Raw genomic sequence first — 22,826 nt, forward strand, 5'->3', positions numbered from 1 at the left:
AATCACACATAGGCTTCACCTATATATGTGTGTTATATATATATAACACATATATATATATATATATATATGTGTTCAATAATATGACATGGCTTGCAGCCTACGTGTCATTCCCCACAATTAGTCACACCCCCTTAACATCAGGTCTCATGCTCCCAAATCATTGGATGGCAGAACAGTAATGGCAGCTGTGAAGATTCATCCTCACAAAGATGCAGAAATGGAAAAAATAAGCCATGGTCATGCATGCTGAAGGGTACTGAACCTCATGGGGAAGAGAAGCACAAAAACCCCTGTTGGTCTTTCCTGACTTGGATCCAGGAAACATTACAGAAAACATGAGATTAGACCCCAAAAGTTAGTAACAGCTTAGATTTACTTCCTTTACTCGTGTGCGTTGACTCAGTTCAAAATATGCTGTTCCCTGCCTTGAAAAGAAAACGCAGCTAACCTCCAAGCTGTCTCCAGTGTGGGAAAAGGTGGTTTAAGTTACATATGGAAGCAATATGAGTCAAGAGTTTGAACGTTCTCCTGGTAGCTAGCCAGGTTAATGGCCAAGCAGGTTAGAATATCATGCTCAAAAAATGTGGTGAGTTAATTAGAACATATGTGTACTCTAGCTCATACGCTGCAACACTGAAAATAAATAGATAACTCTTTAAAACTGGGTTAAGTACAGGCATAACTCTAAGCTATTCTTTGGACACAGAACAAACACAAAGAGTCTTGACTGTCCCAAGCTCCTCGTTATGCCACTTGGAGAAACAAAATATACTGCGTGCACCCCATAAGCCCTGTCTCATTTTTCTATATGTATTTTCAACATTCTCCTTCAAGTAAACTCTGGAATGTCATAAGTCCATCACCCTTTTCTGGTTAAACTGCACATTGATGCAGAAGTTGAACAGAGTGTAACACATCTACCAGTGAACAACCGGTATGCATATGTAAGCACCCAGAAGCACATCACAACATGATTGGCCTGTGGGTGCAGAGTAGCATGCAAGTGTATTCAGGTGTTACCTCATGCAAAGAGCAAGTGAACATGTTCAAACTCTCAGAATGTGCGCTTAATCTGAACTCCAGTAGCCTGCAGTGAAAACTCCTTCATGAATTCATGGAACACTTTAAAAAACCCCTATCAGTAAAACCTTTAGGTTGCATCACAAGCTCATATAATTAATGCCTGAGAAAGCTTTATTTTGTGGACTTTTACCTTGTAGAGAGCTAAAATCCAGTCCATTCACTACTGACTTCTACAGCAATCTGACCTGGTAATAAGAAAACGCTGCTTGAAATGGGACACAATGAAGTTCCCACCTATCTACAGGCTGTCAGTAGAAAGCCTCATATTCTTGTGGGAAGATTGTTGAAGCAGCTATATTAGCTCACTGCCAGCAGAAAACAGGAAAACTCTGGTTGTTTTCACCTCCCATAGAGCTTGGTGAGCCTAGTGTTTTTACAGGAATAGCTGAAAACAATCACCCCAGGCATCAGTAAATCATGGAACAAAACCATGGCCCAGAAAGTTCCAACGTCCCAGTGAATGCAACCCGGCAGAAGTGAATGCAGCTCTGATAACAACGGGATGTTGCCAGAGAAATATGTGAATCGGTGCCCTGTTGGGTGGGTAAAGTAGACCCATTTCATGAAATGAATAATTATTCTTTGTAAAAGCTTCAGAACCAGCTGAAGATATCAAGTGGAAAAGCAGCTGCCAAAGATAAAGCAGTGAACCAGTAAACATCTCACTGCACAGGAATCTGCCATCTTCCGACACTGACATTTCTGCCAAATTCTTGAGATTTTCAGCTGCATAAGGGCCTCCACACAAATGCTTCTTTTAAACACATACAGAGACTTCAGAGTGTACTGACATCCTATTGCAGCTCCTTTAAATTGCTTTATAACCTGCCAGCAACACAAAGAAATATCAAAGTTACTCAGCTCCCTCAAAAAGGGGATGTTTAGAACTAGTTTTCATGGTTTGTGTCTGCCATAAGAGAAGGGGGAAAGTTTGCTCCAGGCTGCAGTACAACAATCACAGTTCAGTAAATTTAGTGGAAGACTGGCACTGCTGCTGTAGCCAAGATTTCCACTGCTATCAAACTCTCAACCTTCAAAAAGCAGTTAGCAACCCCAGTCATAAGCCTCTTTGCTCACAGGTTGCTGCTCCTGGCTTGACCCTTTCAGGCATCTATCTGGGACTTCTAAATAGATCAGCAAGATGCAGCTTCCTTTTCAAAACACGCAGAAGAGAAAAAGAGAGAATGAATCACCTGCAGAAAGTGATGCGCAGCAGAGGAATCCTGAATCATGCTGTGGAAATGCCCATTTCTTCTCACTGATGACACAGGAAGTCTAGAGCAACCATCATTCTTGAGGCTTCATCAGGAGAAAATACATGACTGAGGTAGGATTGATCTGTGTCATGCAGACTTTTAAGTAGTATATCCCATAGCAGCCTGCATTTCCCTAAGGAGGAACTGCTAGTCACTGCTACTGCATCAGGAGAATACTAGCCCCAATCCAGGTAACATATTCATCTGCAAAAAGCAGTGCCTTAAACTACACCAGGAGACAAGTCAGAAGCAGCACAGCAATCTGTGAGGTGCACCATAATATTCACTGTGTGCTTAATGAATGGACAACCTCATTCTGCAATGATACTTGTTACTACACCTTAAGGGGAGAATAAGGCAGTCAAGCACTTTGCAATAGCCTAAATGACAAAGGCAGTAGATTAGAAGAGGAATCGTCCTTTTCATCTTCATTTGAGGAGATGCATAAAGGCTGATGGGTACTTCCCTGACTCACAGCTAGGGATAACCAGTGTTTCCCATTTTCCATTCTCCTTACCCTTTTCTCCTGTAAACCATAACTTGAACAGAACATCTTTTTTTCCTGGGGAAAGCAAAATCACTCCATGACAGTAACTCGCTATGAGTACTACACTAAAATTTCACAGACGAAGCAGAGACCAGACATTATGTATTCAGTAATTTTCAGAGTAACTCTCAAATTCCTCATTGTTAGCCACAGGTGAGGAATTACAAATAGATAATTGCTGAAAGAACTCACTCCTTTCTTTTGCCTAAAAAATGTGGCAAATAGTTTCAACAAACACACACAATGCCTTCTTCCCAAAAAGCCTTACTTAATAAGACCCTAATGTAACAACTCAGAACCAAGCTCTAAAGAGTTGGACAGGGCCTTGGTAGGGCTATCACAAGTGAAGTGGGCGATAAGCTGTTCCTCTTTCAGAAGTTATCCAGCATCGCTTGCCCCGTACTTCGAAACTGTACCATTTCATGCAAATGTTCCTTCTAGTTTATGGACAACAAGAGTTTATTTTATTTTCTCTTTCTTCTCCTCAGTTAAGGAAGCAAAAGGAAACAGTTCTAGTACCAGCATGTTATTTGATACTAGAACTCCATAGGCTTGTTTATTTTCGTAAGTGTATTAAAATATAAGCTATTTTTAGGCTACCCAATTACTTCTTGCACCTCCTCCGTGCTGCTACAAGCCAAGTCCTCTACTCCATGAACCTACCAGTACAGAGGGATGCTTGTATATACAACATTTATACTGGTGTAACGTTAACAACACGCCCACAAAACTGAACTGCATCCACTAGCACACGAAGTGCTTCCAGACCCTAAATATTCTCATCTGTGGCTAATCCAAAGGGGAGACATGACTGACACTACTTAGCAGCTCGGAATCAAGCCCTCGGATGCAGTTTGAGACCACTGGAAACACTGAAAAGACAGTGTAACAGATGCCCTGCCAGTTTTCCAGTGCGTAGTAGCATTCCCATTTGAAAACAATATTATCCTTACAAGACTTTTAAACGTTGTAACTGCTGCATAGCAAAGCCAAGGAACTATGTTCCTCCTGCATCCGCTGCCATTTCATTTTCAGGTACAGGGAAACCTCATCAACTACTGCAATCTCTTCTCAGTGCTCTTTCTGATGCTAGTAGTAATGAAAAAAAGAAAAGGTATCCTAGCTTTAAAGAAGTTTACTCTTGGCATATGCACACCAGTAAATAAAGACCATAAACTTAGTGACAGTTAATTTAGTTCAACTTACCTTTTCTCTTCCTGCAATGCAGCACATGATGAAGTCTAAACGAAAGGAGCAATTCTGCCTTACAAGAAAGCAAAAATATCCCTCTACTTGCTTTTAGTTGTGTTTGTCTGCTTTAACAATAAACTAACAATCTTCAGGGAACAAAACCATAGAATCATAGACTCAGAATCATAGAATGGTTTGAGTTGGAAAGGACCTTCATTCAGTTCCAACTGAATTCAATTCAGTTCCAACCCCCTGCCATGGGCAGGGACACCTTCCACTGTCACATCAGCCAAGGCTCTGTCCAACCTGGCCTTGAACCCTGCCAGGGATGGAGCATTCACCACTTCTCTGGGCACCCTGTGCCAGCACCTCAGCACCCTCACAGCAAAGAACTTCTGCCGTAGATCTAACCTGAAAATCCATCAAAACTGATCCTACTGAGAGCCATTCTAATGGCAACCACAGCAGAAGCTTCTTCACTAAGTTTAGAGAAACCACTGATGAAAGCCCAGTCTTTGCTTCAGAAAGCAGGCAATGAAGGTGGCAGGGAAACCCCCCCTGTTCATCATGGTGACAGCAGCATACTCCCATCTGCCCAGAAACATTAATACTGTGTCAACGTGAAATTCAGGTCTATTTCGTTTTAGAAATGAAACTATGATAAAATAAAGTCCATTATTTGTTTGGCAATTTGTATCTCTACACCCTACCATAAGCCTGACGGTCCATGAGACTACATATCTAGCTGAAGGTTTCTTGTAAAGTTTTCCAAGTGTGAGTAGATCTAGCTGGGCCATGTTGTTAAATCCAACTTCTCCTGACAAATCCTCAAGCTGCATAAAGAGCAGCTTGCGATCCACATGCTCATATACTCGCCTTAAGAGAGTCTGCAGTTCAAAGAAAGCAGGATGTAACTTTCCACTTCATTCCTAAAAGTAAGTTGAAGTTTTCATGAGGTTGCTCTACTGCTAATTACAGCAAGATTTAAAAATCATTTAAAAATAAGAGGAAGAAGCTCTTTACTGTGAGGGTGCTGAGGCACTGGAATGGGTTGCTCAAGGAAGTTGTGAATGCTCCATCCCTGGCAGTGTTCAAGGCCAGGTTGGACAGAGCCCTGGGTGACATGGTTTAGTGTGAGGTTTCCCTTCCCATGGCAGGGGGCTGGAACTGGATGATCTTAAGGTCCTTTCCAACCCAAACCATTCTATGATTCTAAGAATATGCAGCCATATGTGCGTATGGCACTGGGAAACCTAACAGGGGAAAGCCAAGAGCCAAGAAGGACAGGATTTAAATAGAACTGATGCTGCAGGTTATCCCAGTGATCCACAAAACACAAGTGTTTCTTGCCAAAAGCGGTGAGAACAGCTTCCTCACAGGCTGAGAAACAAAGAGTGGTGGGTGTGATTCATTCAAACACGCAGCTTCATACATAAAGCAAGCTCCTCACGGGTAAAATCAGAAGCCAGATTTGTAGCCTCAGCAGCATTTCAACTGTCAGATATTGCAGAATAGACTTTTAGGCCCACTCAAAAGGTTTTTGCTTCCTTGCAGGAAAGCAGAAGACTCTCTCATGCTCTAGAGGTCAAACCAACTTCTGATACAAGTTTCAAATTGCTTCATTTATTCCTTTTCTTTAATGATTATAAAGTGCCCTAAGTACCACTTTCAGTCTCATGGGCATTCAGCTCGTCCTTCTAGAATTAAGGTTCAAACCTCTTGCATGCAATTCAAGGCACATTTTTAACATGGTGGTTTGCAGCCATGTCATAATCATAAGCAGTTGCTTCTTCAGGTGACAGGGAATAGGACACGTAAGTGAAATGAAGCTGCATCAGGGGAAGTATTCAAGGAGGGCTTACAAAGAAAGATGGGGACAGACTTTTTAGCAAGGCCTGTTGTGATAGGACAAGGAGTAATGGTTTTAAACTAAAAGAGGGGAGATTCAGACCAGATATAAGGAAGAAATTCTTCACTATAAGCGTGGTGAAACACTGGCACAGGTTGCTCAGAGAGGTGGTGGATGCCCCATCCCTGGAAACATTCAAGGTCAGGCAGGAAGCATCTCTGAGGCAACCTGATTTGGTTGAAGATGTTCCTGCTTATTGCAGGGGTTTGGACTAGATGAGCTTTAAAAGGTCCCTTCCAACCCAAACTGTTCTGTGATTCTAAGTTCAGACTGGATGTTAGGAAAAGGTTCTTCACTGAAAGGGTGGTAGCTAACTGGAACAGGCTTCCCAGGGAAGTGGTCATGGAATCAAACCTGTCAGAGTTCAAGGAGCATCTGGACAATGCTTAGTCGTACAGTTTAGTGTTAGGTAGTCCTTCGTGGACCAGGGAGTTAGACTCCATGATCCTTATGGGTCCCTTTCCAACTTGAGATATTCTGTGATTCCTCCTCTGTCCACTGCACATATCTACATTTTCTATCCATCTGGCTCCCTCTGCACTTTTGACACGGATGCACAGTTAATGTCTTGGCATCTCTGAAGTTTCACAGGCCATGAATCCATCCCCCTCAAAGCCAGGCTATTACTGAGGAGTGATATTTCTTTATTTGGTAAAGTTAGGTGTTCCTTTTCCTTCTGGCTTTTGAATGCTACAGAGCACTTGGAGTCACACCTCTATTTCCTTGCTGTTTTACCAATCTAGTTTGAGCTTTATTTTGAACATCTAAAAAAATCCCAGACTGAAATTCATATCATGACCTCATTTCAAGACCTGCAAAGTTTAGGGAAAATCCCACCATACTCAATAAAAATCACAAGCGTGAACCATAAAATTGTTACATCATTCTACCCAGGCACAGATTATTTTCCCTCAAAAATCTGAACCATTTCTGCTCTCAAGCTATGGTAAAAGCCATCCACATTCCCCACCCCTCACAAGAATCAGCATGAGCTGCTCAGCGTTCCATGCAAGCTCAGGCCACCCAATACAGGCTCAGCAAGCATCTCCAACAGTATATGCGCCCAGATAGGCCAGGAAGATAGAAAATGCCTTTCCCAAAGTTCAGTGCCTCCACCAGCATGACTGGCATGGAAGGACTCAAGCTTATCTAGCCCAAGACCATTGAGGAAGCTCCAGCACTATGTGTAAATGGTGTATCTTTATAATATCAAAAAAGTAGAAACTCAAAAGTGTAACCTCTGTTGCCATTCAAAGTGGCCCAACAAAAAGCATAGAGCCCTCCAAAAGTCTCTGTTCCACTAAAATTGAACATACAGAAAGTGCCCATCAGGACAGTAACATATAAGAACACTTGAGTTAACCCCAGAACGTAAATTGAGTATTATTTCCTCGTGATCAGATGTAAATGTGATCCTGCCTGATGCCAAGACATTCCTGTTCTAACAATTCTAACCATTGCCTTCAAAACACTCTAAAGCAAGAACGCAGGCTGAAGTATCCAGCACTGTATTTATAGTTATGCAACACTACTTTTTAGAACTGCTACATGTGTACTGCCCAACCACACACATGAAAACACGTTCACTTTCTGGTCTAAAAGCACAGTATAATGTAATAGATTAGATCTAAGCGTCAAGAGTTCCTCCAAATATCTGGCACAAAGAGCTCAGCTTTCAATACCCAACATACAGAGAACAAGCTCCCCATTCATGAGGCAAGTCAGCTGGGAGAAGGGTTTGCCCTCCTCACCAAATATTTTATAAACAGGGAATTAACATCGAATCTCAGGTCTGCCTTGAAGGAGTTCTTATTTTGAAGTCAAAGTTTAAACATCCACTGAAACACAGAGCCAAAAAGAACCAACTCCAGAATACTACTAAAAAGCAAAACAACACATACACTGCAACAATACGAACACAAGGAGACCCAAGCAACTACTGCACGTTATTTGTTGCTCTAAAAACACCATTAAAGCTAATTAAGAATCAGCCTGTTTACAACAAGTCAGGCTACGAGCCTCGTGGTTTTTTTCCATGCTGCAGTAGCCACTTATATTAAAAAAGTCTATTAATTAAAACAAAACAATAATACCATCAAAGAAGGACCAAAATGCAAATACCCCAGACTGTCTACGCCTGGGTGGCCACCCAGGGCTCTTAAGACTCATCCAGCTTGCAAGCAGCTCCAGAGCTGCTCCCCTGCCTGGGTTACAATGAGCTGCTGAACTGCAAGGTAGCTGGGATGGCTGAAAGCATTGGTGTTTAGTCCCAGATTCCCACAGCTGGAAGGTCAATATTACTAAGTTACTTCAGGAGCTATCCACATTCTTGTCCAACAGAAAACAGCTGAGATCCCCAGTGACTCGGGACTTCAGGGACTGTAGCAACAGGACAAAGAGTAACGGGTTTAAACTTAAACAGGGTTAGATCTAAGGAGGAAGTTCTTTACTGTGAGGGTGGGTGAGGCGCTGAACAGGCTGCCCAAAGAAGTGTAAATGCTCCACTTACCATGCTCCACTGTTCTGCACAAGCTTGTTCTACACCTGGACACTTTCTTATTGTTCTCTTCCATATTTTTTGCACATATACACATACTTCTATGATTTCTATGCTTTTCTTTTATGTTTTCTGTTTTGGTTTAGACTTTTTAACTGGAAATTTTTAAAACCATGGGACTCTTCTGATCATTAATCAGTAACAAGTGACTGGACAGGAGGAAATGGCCTCAAGCTGCACCAGGGCAGGTTTAAATGGAGCTGAGGAACAATTTCCCACAGGGTGCTCAGGCATTGGAACAGGCTGCCCAGGGCAGGGCTGGAGTCACCGTCCCTGCAAGTGTTCACACACCGTAGAGATGAGCCCCTCAGTGACATGGGTTAGTGGTGGCCTTGGCAGTGCTGGGGAATGGTTGGACTTGATGAGCTCTGGAAGCTATGCAGCCTGCTCCTGGATACCATATCCAAGAGAGCAGGCATGCTCTTAAAACATTGTCTGGAAGTACACCGTATACATCAAATGATGAAGGTTCTTGGGAAAAGACACACTTGGACATGGCAATAAGGCTTCCTTTGCTGGAAACCCAAACTTCTTTCTGCTTAGTTAACCACTGATACTGAATGGTTAAATCCTGACTTAAATATCCAGATGTGAGAGACCAAAGTCTGGTCTCTTGTCTGTCTAAATACTCAACTTTCCTACTTGCCTTATATCACTCTGTTCTTGCTCATTTGCAAACCCATTAAACTTAACACACATCTCTCTATTCCTCCCACTCTGTATGATAATTCTCTGTATTTTCATAGGGGAAAAAAATCGTAAGTGTTGCTGAATTCTTAAGAACCAAGGAGCCAGAGGTTGTTTTTAATGTCAATCAGAGGTATATTAGCAAGCATGGCCACATAGTCCATCACTTCAGGCAAGCACAGCCAAGGTCTGAACAAATCAGATGGTACATGTAGTGCTGTTTTTTCCTGACACACTGTGATATGTAAAATAACCATTTTGGACAATGAAGTCACCACAATGCTCAAATCAAAGGTACACACAGGCTTCTCAGACTGTCACAAGCAGCAGGTCTGTCCAAGCTTAAAGAGCAAAGCAGCCTCGTTTACCTTAAACCTTAACCCCCAAAGGAGTTCCACACCATTGAGCTTGCCATAGAACCAGGCTGGAACAGGAGGCTATGGAATATCCAGTCTCAACACAGCAATTAAAAGCACCATGTAAAGACAGTGGTGACTGGTACAAAATTCCAGCTGGCTGTACTTGTATTAAAAGCTAGCAACACAGGAGGATGTGAAACTTTACCCTGTTCAAAAACAGGCAAGCAAAGCAGACTAAAAGCCAAGATAAGCTCAAGTAGGTGAGACATTTAAGAAGGACTTTTTTTGAGAGGAAGGAAAAAAAGAGTCCAGTTTATAAAAAACAAAACCAAAAAAAGTAGATTTGCCAGAACATTTTTCCTTGTAAACATGAAGCTATTTTTCTTCCCCTCAACTTTATCCTCATGTGATTTAAAAATTCATACAGTCCTGAGAGTATGTTTGATATGAACGCCTCTTTAGTAATTCTTCATCTAACACTTAAAGAAAAAAAGAGGGAAAGGCAGGGAATCGTGAAGAAGCATTTCCCTAAAAGACAAACAGAAAAACCAGCTGCAAGAAATGGTGAAGAAAAGGGTAAGGCGGCAAAACATGAGAGGAAATAAATGTACTCTTAAAGGAGCGTACATCTGAGGCTCATTTTTCACAGGCCCTCCAGAAAAGAGGCCTGACAGTCACAGGCTCTGATTTTCCACCTGCAAACACATTCATTCCCACGTCTAGCAGGTGCAGGTAGTCCATTCCAAGCACTCTTTATGTTTTCTTTCCCAGGAAAGCTGCACCGCACGTTCTTCAAGGAAAATGCAGAGCTAACAGCTAAACTTGGGGCAGAAACCAATGCAGCCCAGCGCAGATAGCTGTGAACACCTACATAGCTGTGAACACCAGACCTCCTGTGCACAGCACAATGGGGACCCACTGGTGGCACCCACACCAGGAACTGCTCTTGTTTCGCAGGATTATGCCCCAATCTGGACAGCACAGACACCACTGGGTATGACTGGGTTCAGAACATGTAGTAAGATACTGAAAGCTTCTTCCAAGAAAGGAAAAAGGAAAGCCAGACCCAAGCACATCTTCATTCTTTCATAGAAGGCACAGCAGTAATATGTATGAAGATTAAAGATATTGCTGAGAGTACCTTAGAACTGCAAGGGTGAGGGGGAAGACCATGGATTGTCTGATACTTGTGCAGAAAGCAGCATTGCACCCACACTGTCAGAAAGCCACAAAAGTGTGTGGGTTCTCTGGGTCTGGAACAAGAGCACAGTGAAAGGAAGCTTGTTTATTTTAGACACTGTACAAAGAGTGATTTTTTAAGTAGTAAATGGTTGAAAGGATGCCTCCCCTCTGAGGGGTTAGCAGAAAATAAAAGGTAGATTGATATTTCTAATCTATGCAAATATCTACTCTATGGGGCATCACAAAGACTTCTTTATATCAGACAGTACACAGATCCCAGGTGCTTTAACTATGCCAGAAGCATAGGCAACATCTCCACCTGCGATGGCTGCTCACTCCAAGAGCAGCTGGGTGAGTAGAAAGAGGTTGTCTCTCAGTAGGCTCCCATGAAAAGTGCCTTTTGCTAATGTGCCAAGCCTTCCATACTCCCACCCAAATGGCTCCTGCTGTAGCTGTCATTGAGCGTGGAGAGGGGTGGTTTTGTTTGGTTTTTCATGTGGTTTATCACAAATTCTTCTAGAAACTTCCAAATTACAGCAATGACAACATGGTGGAACTCTTACTGACACCTTAAGAAATTGTCATGGGGCTTTAATTCATAATTGTCCCTGGAAGATGTCTGTGGGACTGGGTGCAGGTGGAATGTCAGGACGAAAGGTAGGGTTGATGCTGGAGTCACTGAGATCTTGGAAGAGACAGGAGATATGTATAGATGGAAGCCTCAACCCAAGACAAAAGAAAGAAAGGAGAAAGAGTAGGAAAATAAGAGGGCTAGGAAGTAGGAAATAGCTCACCGAGGAAAAGGCTCACTGTCATACTATGTGATTATACTGAAAAGAAGAAATAGCTCCATCCCTGGCAGTGTTCAAGGCCAGGTTGGACAGAGCCTTGGAGGACATGGTCTAGCGCAAGGCGTCCCTGCCCCATGGCAGGGGGTTAGAAGTGGATGATCTTAAGGTCTTTTCCAACCTAGTTGATTCTGTGATCCTATGATTTATTTCAGTGCCATTATCAGACAGAAACAGGTACTCCACCACTGGTGGCTCTTTTTATATGTTCCCCTCGGACATTCAAAGGAAGCTTGTGTCACAGGTCAAGAACCACCACTGTCCTGAGCAGCCTCACCATTTGCACTCAGAATCACTAACCAAACAAGACTGCAATGGCCTGTTGGCACTTCTTACACCATCCCAATACTTAACTCTGTCTGAGGGAGAAGAAAAACTACAGCACTAATGCTTGCCTCTTTAAGCAAGGTCAGTTTTCTACAACAAAACTGCAAGCCACAGGGTCAGATCTGCCTTGCTGAAATGATTAATGTGTCCCCCAGAGTACTCTTTGCCTCATCTTTTCTTGCAAGCCTCAGGTGGACTTCAAAGAGCTGCTGGCTGAATAAAGTGCTCTGGCAGTCTTGTCTTTTCTTCTCTCCCAAGGATCCCACAGGCCCTTCTTTCTCATATTATCAGCAATACCTCTCACAGTTAACTGCAGGCATCCTAAAGTCATGGATATGCTTGTGCTTATATGACAGGCGCCTGCAGCTCTACAGGTCCTCAGTAACCAGTTACATGGCCAGTCCAAGTAACTCATTCACCCACTCAATACCTATCCACAACTTTGAAACAATGAGGTCATTTGAGCACAAACTGTAATATAACTAATTCTTTCTAAACATAAAACCCCCTTCTTTATTGCAAGGGTGACTGAACACTGGAGCAGGTTTCCCAGAGAAGGTGTGGAGTCTCTCTCAATCCAATGGGACACATCCCTAGAGCAATCCCCTCTAGCTGACACTGCTCTGAGCAGATCACCTCCAGAAGGTGTCTTACAACCTCGTTCATTCTGCAGCTCTGTGGCTAGCACTGCTACTTGCATTTAGCTTCAGCAAGTCAACTGACACTCACACATTGTACATCTGAAGGGCAGCACTAACTTCTTACTACATTACTATTCCACTCTTCTCTCAGCATGTCACTCACCCTTACTTCAGCATCCACATTTGACAATACAGGAAGTTATCAGCAAAACCATGAAGAGCTCCTGACCAACACCTGCAGGCAGCTAAAATCAGAGAATTATAGAATAGCTTGGGTTAGAAGGGACCATAAAGCTCCCCTAGTTCCAACCAACCTGCGTTGAGCAAGAACATCTTTAACTAGATAAGGTTGCCCGAAACCACATCCAGCCTGGCCTTGAATGCCTCCAGGGATGGGGCATCCACCACCTCGCTGCACAACCTGTGCCAGTGTTTTACCATCCTCATCATAAAGAATTTTATTCCTCACATCCAGCCTGAACCTCCCCTCTTTTAGTTTAAAATCATCACTCCTCATCCTGCCGCAACAGACCCTGCACTAAGGAGTATCTCCCATCTTTCATAGAGGCCCCTTTTAAGAACTGAAAGGCTGCAATAAGGTCTCCCCAGAGGCTTCTCTTCTCCAGGCTGAACAACCTGAACTCTCTCAGCCCTTCCTCACAGCAGAGGTGCTCCATCCCTCTGATCATTTTTGTGGCCTCCTCTGGACCCTCTCCAACAGGTCCATGTGCTTCCTGTACTGAGCACTCCAGAGCTGCATGCAGGACTGCAGGTGGGATCTCACGAGAGCACAGTAGAGGGGGCAGAATTCCCTCCCTTGATCTGCTGGGCACACTCCTTTGGATGTAGCCCAAGATATGAGTGGCCTCCTCTGGGCTGCAAGCACACACAGCCGGGTCATGCCCAATCTTTCATCCACCAGTACCCCCAGGCCCTTCTCCTCCGGGGTACTCCCTACACCTCCACCCCCCAGCCTGCATTGAATCCAGGATCATGCAGGCATAATTAGCATTTTAGGCTTCCAACAGTAATGATAAAATGGAGAGAAGTTTGAATTTTCTAAATAAATCCTTATTGTTTCATCTGAATATTAACTTTTTGTACAAGAATTCTTCCTGTCGGTCCCAAGCAATAGCAGAATACAAATGGTCCAAAGACCGTTCAGATGAGTCAAATGGTCTTTCAAATAAAAATGATTTAGGAACACTGCCTTAGACCCACTGACCAACCCCACAAGTAATGCTCCTCTCGACCAACCCAAAACCTAAAAGCCTTGGATCATTTTCCCTCCTTGCAATGACAGCACATGAGGTGCAGCTGCCAGAAGCAGGGAGGAATAGTTAGTTCAGGACAAATCTCTCAAAAACAGCGATCAAGCAAAAATCTATAACCTAACATATAATATTTAATATATAATAAAATATAATGTATTATATATAATATAAATAAATAATATATAAGCCATCTCAGTAATCCAATTCTTTGGGTTTTGAATACTTGTGGATTATGCGTTTGCTAAAGTTTTCTCAGAAGACTTTCCATCATCTTCAAGGAATACCAATCAATCCTGGAAATTCTGGAGTCTACTATTAACTAAAAGCCTGGACTGAGAGATGGGTTTCATCTCAAGCTCCAACAATGGCCAGGCAAGCTCAGGGCTGGAAATGTTTTCACGAAGACAAGGTTACAAAGGCAACAGGATCACTGCTAGCAGTCCTGTCACTTGCTTTGCAGCTTCAACCTTTGGTGATGGATTGGTTTGGTGGTGGTGGTTCTGCAGCTGCCCAGAAGGAGATGGAGTCTGATCACAAGTTCTGCATTTAAGACAGATTTGTCATGTATGTAAATACGAGTCAAATACATAGGCCTCAAGCAGGTGAGTCTAGTGCCTACCTCACCATCACAGGTAATCGTATCATGATCAAACCTAATCCTAAAAGCAGCCAGTCCCAATTTCAAATCAGTTTGCTTACCAAGAGTGAACAAAGAAATATCCAACCTCCTCACCTGCCCATCTAATCACACTTTAGACTGTCTTTTTCCATGAAAAGTCTTTCTCAGAAGAGCCCTCCATGTCCTTCACCACACTGCTTCAAATGTGAGATTTACCGCATCTACTTAGAATTGCACAGTTGAAGGTTTCCTGCCATCACATCACCTACATCGCAACATCACAGTAAAGCAATTCCACACTTCAGCAAACGAACAAACAAACAAACATCTTAACAGGCTCTTCTGTACCTGAGATCCATTAGAGAGCTGCTGGGTTTGCTACAGACATTAAAGGAAACATAAGGGGCACTTATAAGTCTGCAGCTTATGTTATCAACCACTTTCAGAAAGAAATCCAATTCAGCAGCCACTCCAACTGAGACTGTTGTGAAGTGCAATTGTCACTGAAATGTTTTGTTATTACCGACCTGGGAAGAATGAGCAAATATACCTCTGCAGGTGAGCTATGAATAAGCAATCACCACTGCAGGCTGCAGCTTGAAGAGATAATAGCATCCAAGTAGCTACAATGCTACCTTGCACACAGCTAGGCCAGGCTTAGGCTGACAAAAGTGAGCAACAGGCATTCTGACTGCATGTTGAAGGATTCTGAAGGAAAACCTATGAGGCTTCCCTCTCCCAACATGTACAAAGCAGGAACACACAGATACAGACAAGCATTGATGTTCAGTCTATTCCCAAGGAAACTGAAGCTTTGTGATGCTTTCAACCTACTGTTTGGCAAGAATTCTGCACATACAGTAGGCAAGGGACTGCTCGACAGCTGCCACTTGAAGAAGCGAATCTGTCACATCCCACCAAAGTCAATTCTCCAGTGTTAAAAAAAAAGTCATTTAAAATACATAAACTGCAATATGAAAAATGCAATATAAATAAAAAGCCACTTTTTCCTCCACTACTTATTTAGCCATAATGACCATGTGCAGGTTTGCAGCAACAGAACACTCTTTTCAGTGCAGAGGCTTCTGGCACCCCATAGCCCTCACCCACTTATCCCAGGCTTTACCTTTAGTTGTGCTGATGCAACTCTGCTGTAGACCAGATAAATGAAATAATTTTGGTTAAAAAGCAAACAAGCCCACCCATTTCGGGGTGAGGTGGGCTTGTTTTCCCCTCTTTTTTTACATTTAAACACAGCACAGATGTGCAAAAACCACACAGTGATGTGGTTTACGAGAAATAGCCCCTCAAAATAGCTGCATTGTTACAACTGCAGCATAGGGCTCTGAATAAAAGAGCAATTCCCACTCGAGTTGTTTGCAAAGGTACACCCTGAACATAATTAAAGGAATAATGCCCTCTAACAATTTTCCTCCTTTTGTGAAGTGTAAGGGGAAAAAAATCAGGAGTGGGATGGGCAAACCCCAGAAAAGATGCCAAAGTTCACTTTCAGCAAAGCACAGGCAGATATAACACACAAAAGCTGTATATAGAGGTCCCTTGCCTATGGCTTCCTTTTAATCAGTAGTAGGTTACAGAAAAGACTATGTTCACCATGGTCCCATTTAAAACTGAACATGTGTTTATTACTCCCTTTTTGTTCCTGCAGTTGGTCATGTATAACCATTCACCGGTATTGCTTCCTCCCCCCCGAAACAGATGTAATTCAAGAGGTGACTTCTCTAACTTCTCCCCATTTGCAATCACCAGGAAAGGAAAGAACCAGATGATACCTAAGCAAATACTGAACGCCAGAAACGGAGCAACTGCCTGTTCCCTCCCAGCTATACCACAATAGTGTGAACAGAGGAAAAGCACATACCTTGTTACCTCTTGCTGCAGTCGGGAAACGCTGGGCACATAGAACATCACCCCAAAGAAAAGCAAAGGCTCATTGGCAAATTTGTCCAGCTGCTTCTTTAGAGGTTTTTCCAGTTCAACCCAGCGGACTTGCTGGCTCTTGCTGAGAAACCAAAGGCCGAAGTAGTGTGTCTAGATAAAGAAAGCAAAGAGTGTCAGTTTACCTTGTTCAGCTAGATCACACACACGCTATCAATGACACAAATGCAAATAAGAACAGATGGCATTGTGTACATTTTTCCATATGCAAAATCAGCGTAATTTCTTTTTTACTGCCCTTTATTTTTAAGACAATCTTGAAGGCAATGACAAATTAATATTGCAATAAACTTCACGGAGTACTATCTGCTCCTTCCCATCTCTTTCAAGTGCACATGAAAGAGCTCTAGCTGACGTTATAGCACAGGTTACATAAATGATTTACAGAGAGTGTCTGAGTCTTTGTCTTCTTTTACACTGAGCCTTGTGAACAGACAGCAAACACTAGGTCTGAATCAAACACAAAGGCTTCAGGAGACTCTGGATCACTGCAGGCAAAGGACTAGGACCCTTCCAACTATAAAAAGCAGAATGCAAACCTAGACATATGTGTCAAAGTCTATTTACCAATAACAGAACTCAATACAGAATGTGTTTACTTTTTTAATGCATTCACAAGGTTTTCTGATGGATACACTTAAAACGTGCAGCATACAAGTTGTTTGCTCTAGGCTTTTACAGAAATAACCTGGTTGAAAACCTCAGCTATTTCCTACTCCGTGTAAACCTGTAGTTACCTCCCATATAAGCCACACAGGACTTGCTGGTGGACAGCAATTAACAAGGCACAGTGTTCAGAACTGGAGCTTCAAATAGGACAAATGGATAATAAGCAGCTAAAGGAATAGCCAATCCATTATGAAGGGTTCTATCAAAAAGCTCTTAAACCAGTGTATTTAATACACTGATATACTACCGCAGGCAAATGCACACTGTAATTAACAGCAAGTACTACAACTACAGATCTGTAGAAAACGAGAAAAAAGCATTCATATTTAGCAAAGGAACTAATCCCTCAGTTGCTTGGAAATCTGACTGTAGCCCAACTGTGAAGTTTGCTTCAGCATCTTTTTCTTCAGTATTTCAGCTGAGAGCATCTGGAGATTTCCAGCAGTGCCTTCAATACACAGTACCACTCTGTACTAAACACTGGAATAAAGGCACTGTAACTGCGAGAGGAACCTTTGTGGACACCAATATTTGAAAGTGGGATCATTGCTATTCCTGCATATTTCTCCCATTTTATTTCAATGAAGTTTCTTGGAATTTAATCCAACTATTCCCTATTCCATAAAAACTTTCCAAAACTTTCCATTAGATTAGATTAAGCCTAAAACAAATACAATACTTATTGTGGTGTTACAGCTTAAGCGGACAACAGTCCTTCCACAGGCAGTCAAAATCCTTTATATGGAGCATCACATTTTAAATAAAGATACTTGAAGCAAAGACTAGAAAAACCTCTATTTGCTGTTTTATAAAGCTTTCATTTGAAATGACTTTCAATGCATTCAGAAAGTTTGAATCAACCACCACCATTTCACCAACTGTATTTGCCACAAGTTCATGCTTTGATAATAAAAGTCTTCAAGAGCAGCAGACAAATTGTAATCACTACTCTTTGCAAAAGCCACCATCAACAGCTTGGCCAGAGTAGCGTTTAACTAAGGTGATACCTAATTCAACTTGATTCCTTAGTTAGGCCTGACAAGCCTACAGTGAACAGTGCTCAGCCCTTTCTCTTCGAGCTCACTTTGGCACAGCGAAGCAAGAGCATTCCTTTTCTGAAGAGAATCAGTACAGTGTTTTCTTGTAGAATTTAAAGGTATCTTCAATAAATCCATCTGTCCAGGGCACAAAGAAACTGGCTTACACTCCTCCAGGACCTGCAGTCCTCTGCTGAAGCAGCAGACAAGAACCAGAGCATCTGCACACTGCAACAACTCTATGTGAAAAGCTGATCCTCAAGATATGGTGAGTCAGGAAAGAAATCTGGATACATAAAACCTGTGCTGAGAAGTCTTCAAAAAGATGACATTATACCTGTCCCTTCAGAAGGGGACATACATGTTCGGGACTTAGCTACAGTACCAAATCTAGAACTACTCCTGCCTTTATGTCAGGCAAAACAAGTAGACTTGTCAGCAGCAGATGACAGCCACTGACTAAACCAGCAAATCTCATTCAAAACGATCCAACAAGACAGGCTCAGTGTTTATTAAAGCATCTGGTTAAGCGGCCAACTAAACATTTATCCTTGATGAAGAGGCAAAGTTCCAGCTCCTCTGGGCTAAAAGCATTAAACCCTGCTATCCCGGGGCCCTCGCACCACTTCCAGCAGCCAAGTGTTCCTAGAAGGTCTCTTGTCCAAGTGCTGCCTGAACCCTATCCCAGCTTTGCTGCAAGACAAGTCAAACCAAATCAAACTGCAAGGCAACTTAGCTGCCAAAAACAGGCTTTCAGAAGGACACAAAAAGCAAGGTCAGAATGGCAACAAACAGCCACCAAAGCTGTCAGCATCTGCCTGAGGTGCTCAGCCCACTACTATCCTGCAGTGTCTCAGTGCTGGAGGTACCACAGAGCTTGAAAGAGTAATTTTGGTTGGAAAAGACCTTCTTCCCATCCCAACCCCCTTACAGCAAACATGTCAGCACATTCCATCTTTGAACTTCTTATCATTTTGGAAATTGAATTAAGGGGAACAAAAAGGAGAAAGAGACATGAAGTCACGCAGCAGAGTTGTGCGGATTACTCTGCTATTTCAAGCAGGTTCACTTAGTCTCACTTGAAGGGAAAAATGCCATTGGAGAAAAATATCCTTTTTATAATCTGTGCATATACATAAACCAGCATAAAATGACATTTCTGACTTTGTCTTTTCTCTCTTTCCCTTCCTCCCCTCTTCTCATCTTTACTTTTTACATAACGCTGGCCTAAGAGCTCATTTCATTGGAAGCAGTAATTGTTCAACTAGGAGACCTGATGCTTTGTAAAGAGCTTTGCTGAAAAGGATAAAACCACGTTTTACAGTAGTTACATGGCTACACTTTCTACTGACCTACCCCTGAACCCTGACTCAGTCAGGGAGGGAGCTGCATTCCCCAGAGATCAAACAGAAATATGCATAATCCATTAGATACTGTTTTTCAGTCATGTGTATCGCGATTGACAGTCCTTCACAACAATGCCTACAGTAATCTCAAACAGTTTGGCTTTTTAATAGGGGTATGTGGACAGAAGAAATCGTCCTGATGGATGTATTCCTAACATGAAAGTAAAGCATCAAACAAAAACTGATCTCTTCTGTTAAGAGAACACATAAAAAGGACATGGAGCTGTTGAAGAAAGCCCAGAGGAGGCCACGAGGATGATCGGGGCTGCAGCACCTCCTGTATGGAGACAGGCTGAGAACATTGGGGCTGTTCAGCCTGGAGAAGAGAAGCTGTGTGGAGACCTCAGAGCAGCTTCCAGTGTCTGAAGGGGGCTACAAGGATGCTGGAGAGGGACTCTTCATCAGGGACTGTAGCGATAGGACAAAGGGTAACGGGTTTAAACTGAAACAGGGGAAGTTTAGGTTAGATCTAAGGCAGAAGCTCTTCCCTGTGAGGGTGCTGAGGCACTGGCACAGGTTGCCCTGCAGTGAATGCTTCATCCCTAGCAGTGGTCAAGACCAGGTGGGACAGAACCTTGGCTGACATGCTCTAGTGTGAGGCATCCCTGCCCATGGCAGGGGGTTGGAACTGGATGATCTTAAGGTCCTTTCCAACCCTAACTATTCTGTGAGTCTATGAAAGAGGTCAGTAATTCTCTTCTCCCCTAAACACTGAAAGCAGCAATGGATGCTATCAGAATCAACCAGAAAAGGAGATTAAAAAAAAAAAGACAGGCAACAATTTCTGTCAAGAACTGCTCTCCTGTTGAAATCTGAACCTTACAAAATGGGTTCAATGTTGCCAAAACTTTGTTTGGAAAGGAAAAAAAAAAAAAAGGCAGGGAGGGTAATGAAAGAAGGGGAAAGTGTTCCAGGAACATCAAAGCATTCTCTTCTGTGTTGTTAAAGTATTTTTCATCTCGAAACACAAACATTTTGTGCTGACATATTTCTTTTTGCATGACACAAATCAGTTTGAAAATGAAAGAAACCAAAGCAATGGAGAAGCCCATGGAACTGAACACCAAGCAGAACAACTTCCTTTGCTGCTCTACTGCCCAATCTCTTTTCTCTGGAAGATTTTGAAACTTCCGGCTTTGTTCCCAAGTGGAAAAAAAAATCACATTCCGAAACCAAAACATGGTTTGTGGAAAAGAATGCTGACCCACATGGCACTGCTGTTCACAAACACAGGTGAAGCTCCAGAGAGAGCCATTAGGACCCAGACTTCTACTCCACCAACTAGATATGGGTTTAAACTTAAACAGGGGAAGTCCAGGTTAGATATAAGAGGGAAGTTCTTCACTGTGAGGGTGGTGAGGCACTGGAAGGGGTTGCCCAAGGAAGTTGTGAATGCTCCATCCCTGGCAGTGTTCAAGGCCAGGTTGGACAGAGCCTTGGGTGACATGGTTTAGTGTAAGGTGTCCCTGTCCATGGCAGAGGGGTTGGAACTGGATGATCTTAAGGTCTTTTCAAACCCAAACCATTCCATGATTCTACAAGCCCACAAGGAATATGAAGAGAATCACTTCAGTCATTTATCTCCTTTTGGCACTGAAGGGAAGGACCTGACCTCTCTCTGAGGACAATCTAAAGCAGCACTAATAGAAGAAAAAGAATAAAAACAAAGGAAAAAAATAATTTCTGGGAAATCCTGATCTCTAGAAGGGAAGGGGGAAGACTATTCTAAAAAATCCACATAAAAGCCAAGAAAGAAAAATCATTATGCAATATTCAGACTCTGCCCTATTCCTGACTACTCTGCGCACACACACAGTGAGATTCTTTTCTCATTCTTTATCATTACTGATGTACAAAAAGGGATTTTTGTTTGGTGTTCATCTGCACTAGTTATTTGTATGCCACGCTCCAGCTGCCAGCATTACCATTAATGTCTTACACTTGTTGTTCCATTGCTGTGGAACAACAAACGTAAGACACTGCAAGACTACCTCATTGATTCTATGATGATTAGATTTCCCAGCTGAGCATACAGAAATCATCAGCCAGGACAGTCATGATAATGCAGCAACTTCCAAACGTGATTTACAAAAGCCTAGAAGTATGCAGGATACACGTAAGGAGTCTACAGACATTAAGTAAGATAACATAGTTCATTTGTGCCATGCATGTTGGAGAGGGATATCTAAAAACATCTCAACGCTCAGAATAACACTAAACCCTAAACCAAGGTAGAAAATAAAGGATTTCAGTCTTTAATAAAGTAAGACTTTGTTTATTCATCGCTTTCAGAAGCATTGGAAATGTAAAATAGCCTTTCAGAGTTTCAGATGTGAAATATATTTCAGTTAAACAAAAGGAAGGAAAAATCCACCATCCTCAAACTGTTACTGTTGCTCCAGCTGTTAACACAACTGTTGCTTCTCTCAGTATGTTAGAAACAAGAATAGGAAGGTGGACGCTTAAAAGCCAGTGATCTCCCTCCCACTGGCATAATCCAACCAGCAGCGTTGATGAAACCAGGGTTACATTCAGTTAAAACTTACTGTAACTTGGCCCTTGGCATCCTAGTTCAAAAAGTAACACCCATCACTTTCTAAGAGAAGAAGAAAGCTCATCTTCACACTACAAAGAGCTCTCAAAGCTCTGATGAATGAGCAGCAGCACAAAACCCCAAGTGCTGTTCTGCCTTCAGTTTTCATGCAGCCACTCCAGCTCCGAGAATACCACGATTCAAATGAACAGCCTGCCCAAGATCAAAACGTGTCAGATTATACAGTGACAGATGGTCTTTCCTGAGATTCTCTTACCTCACGTAACTCCAGCCTCTGAGCGACAGCTTCCAAGCACTCCTGCCCCGTGCTCTCCACGGAGAGGGTGCACTCGATCACATTGCTGTCCAGCAGACGGATCCTTGTCACAAAGCAGTTCTTGCTCAGGACATTGTAGCGCCTGGTCCGTCGCAGCTTCAGCCCGAAAGGCATGGCTGCTGGCCTGGAAGGTCGCCCCTTCCCTGTGCTCTTCCCAGAGTTATCAGCACCCTTGTCGACTTGCCTTGAAGGCTTCTTCAAGTGCCACGACTCTCCTCCAGAAATAGAGGTAGCTGTCCATTCCCAGGGAGAGCTTCAAGGGATTCCTGCAACAGACATACAAATACGTAGAGTTAAGTGTAAAATAAGATGTTCCCAAAGTTCAGCGCAAAAAAAACTTAGGAAAAGAGTCACATTTTAAGCCATAAACTAAACACCTCCACGCACAGGACTGCCAGGCAC

At 42.8% G+C, this 22,826-nt stretch overlaps 1 protein-coding gene across 1 annotated transcript in view; it reads right to left on the bottom strand.

Annotated features, from left to right (window-relative positions):
• The window catches only part of PTPN14 (protein tyrosine phosphatase non-receptor type 14), a gene marked incomplete at both ends in the record, with an annotated part of 67,795 nt that extends 45,257 nt beyond the window's left edge, over nt 1-22,538 (bottom strand). Inside the window, 2 exons of the mRNA XM_080616050.1 lie at nt 16,366-16,535; nt 22,365-22,538. Coding sequence (XP_080472176.1) covers nt 16,366-16,535; nt 22,365-22,538 — 344 coding nt within the window. The remainder of the gene's footprint in view (nt 1-16,365; nt 16,536-22,364) is intronic.
• Between the last annotated feature and the right edge of the window lie 288 nt (nt 22,539-22,826).

Source organism: Psittacula echo (assembly GCF_963264785.1).
Source record: "Psittacula echo genome assembly, chromosome: 4".
In the NCBI taxonomy this organism is placed as follows: domain Eukaryota; kingdom Metazoa; phylum Chordata; class Aves; order Psittaciformes; family Psittacidae; genus Psittacula; species Psittacula echo.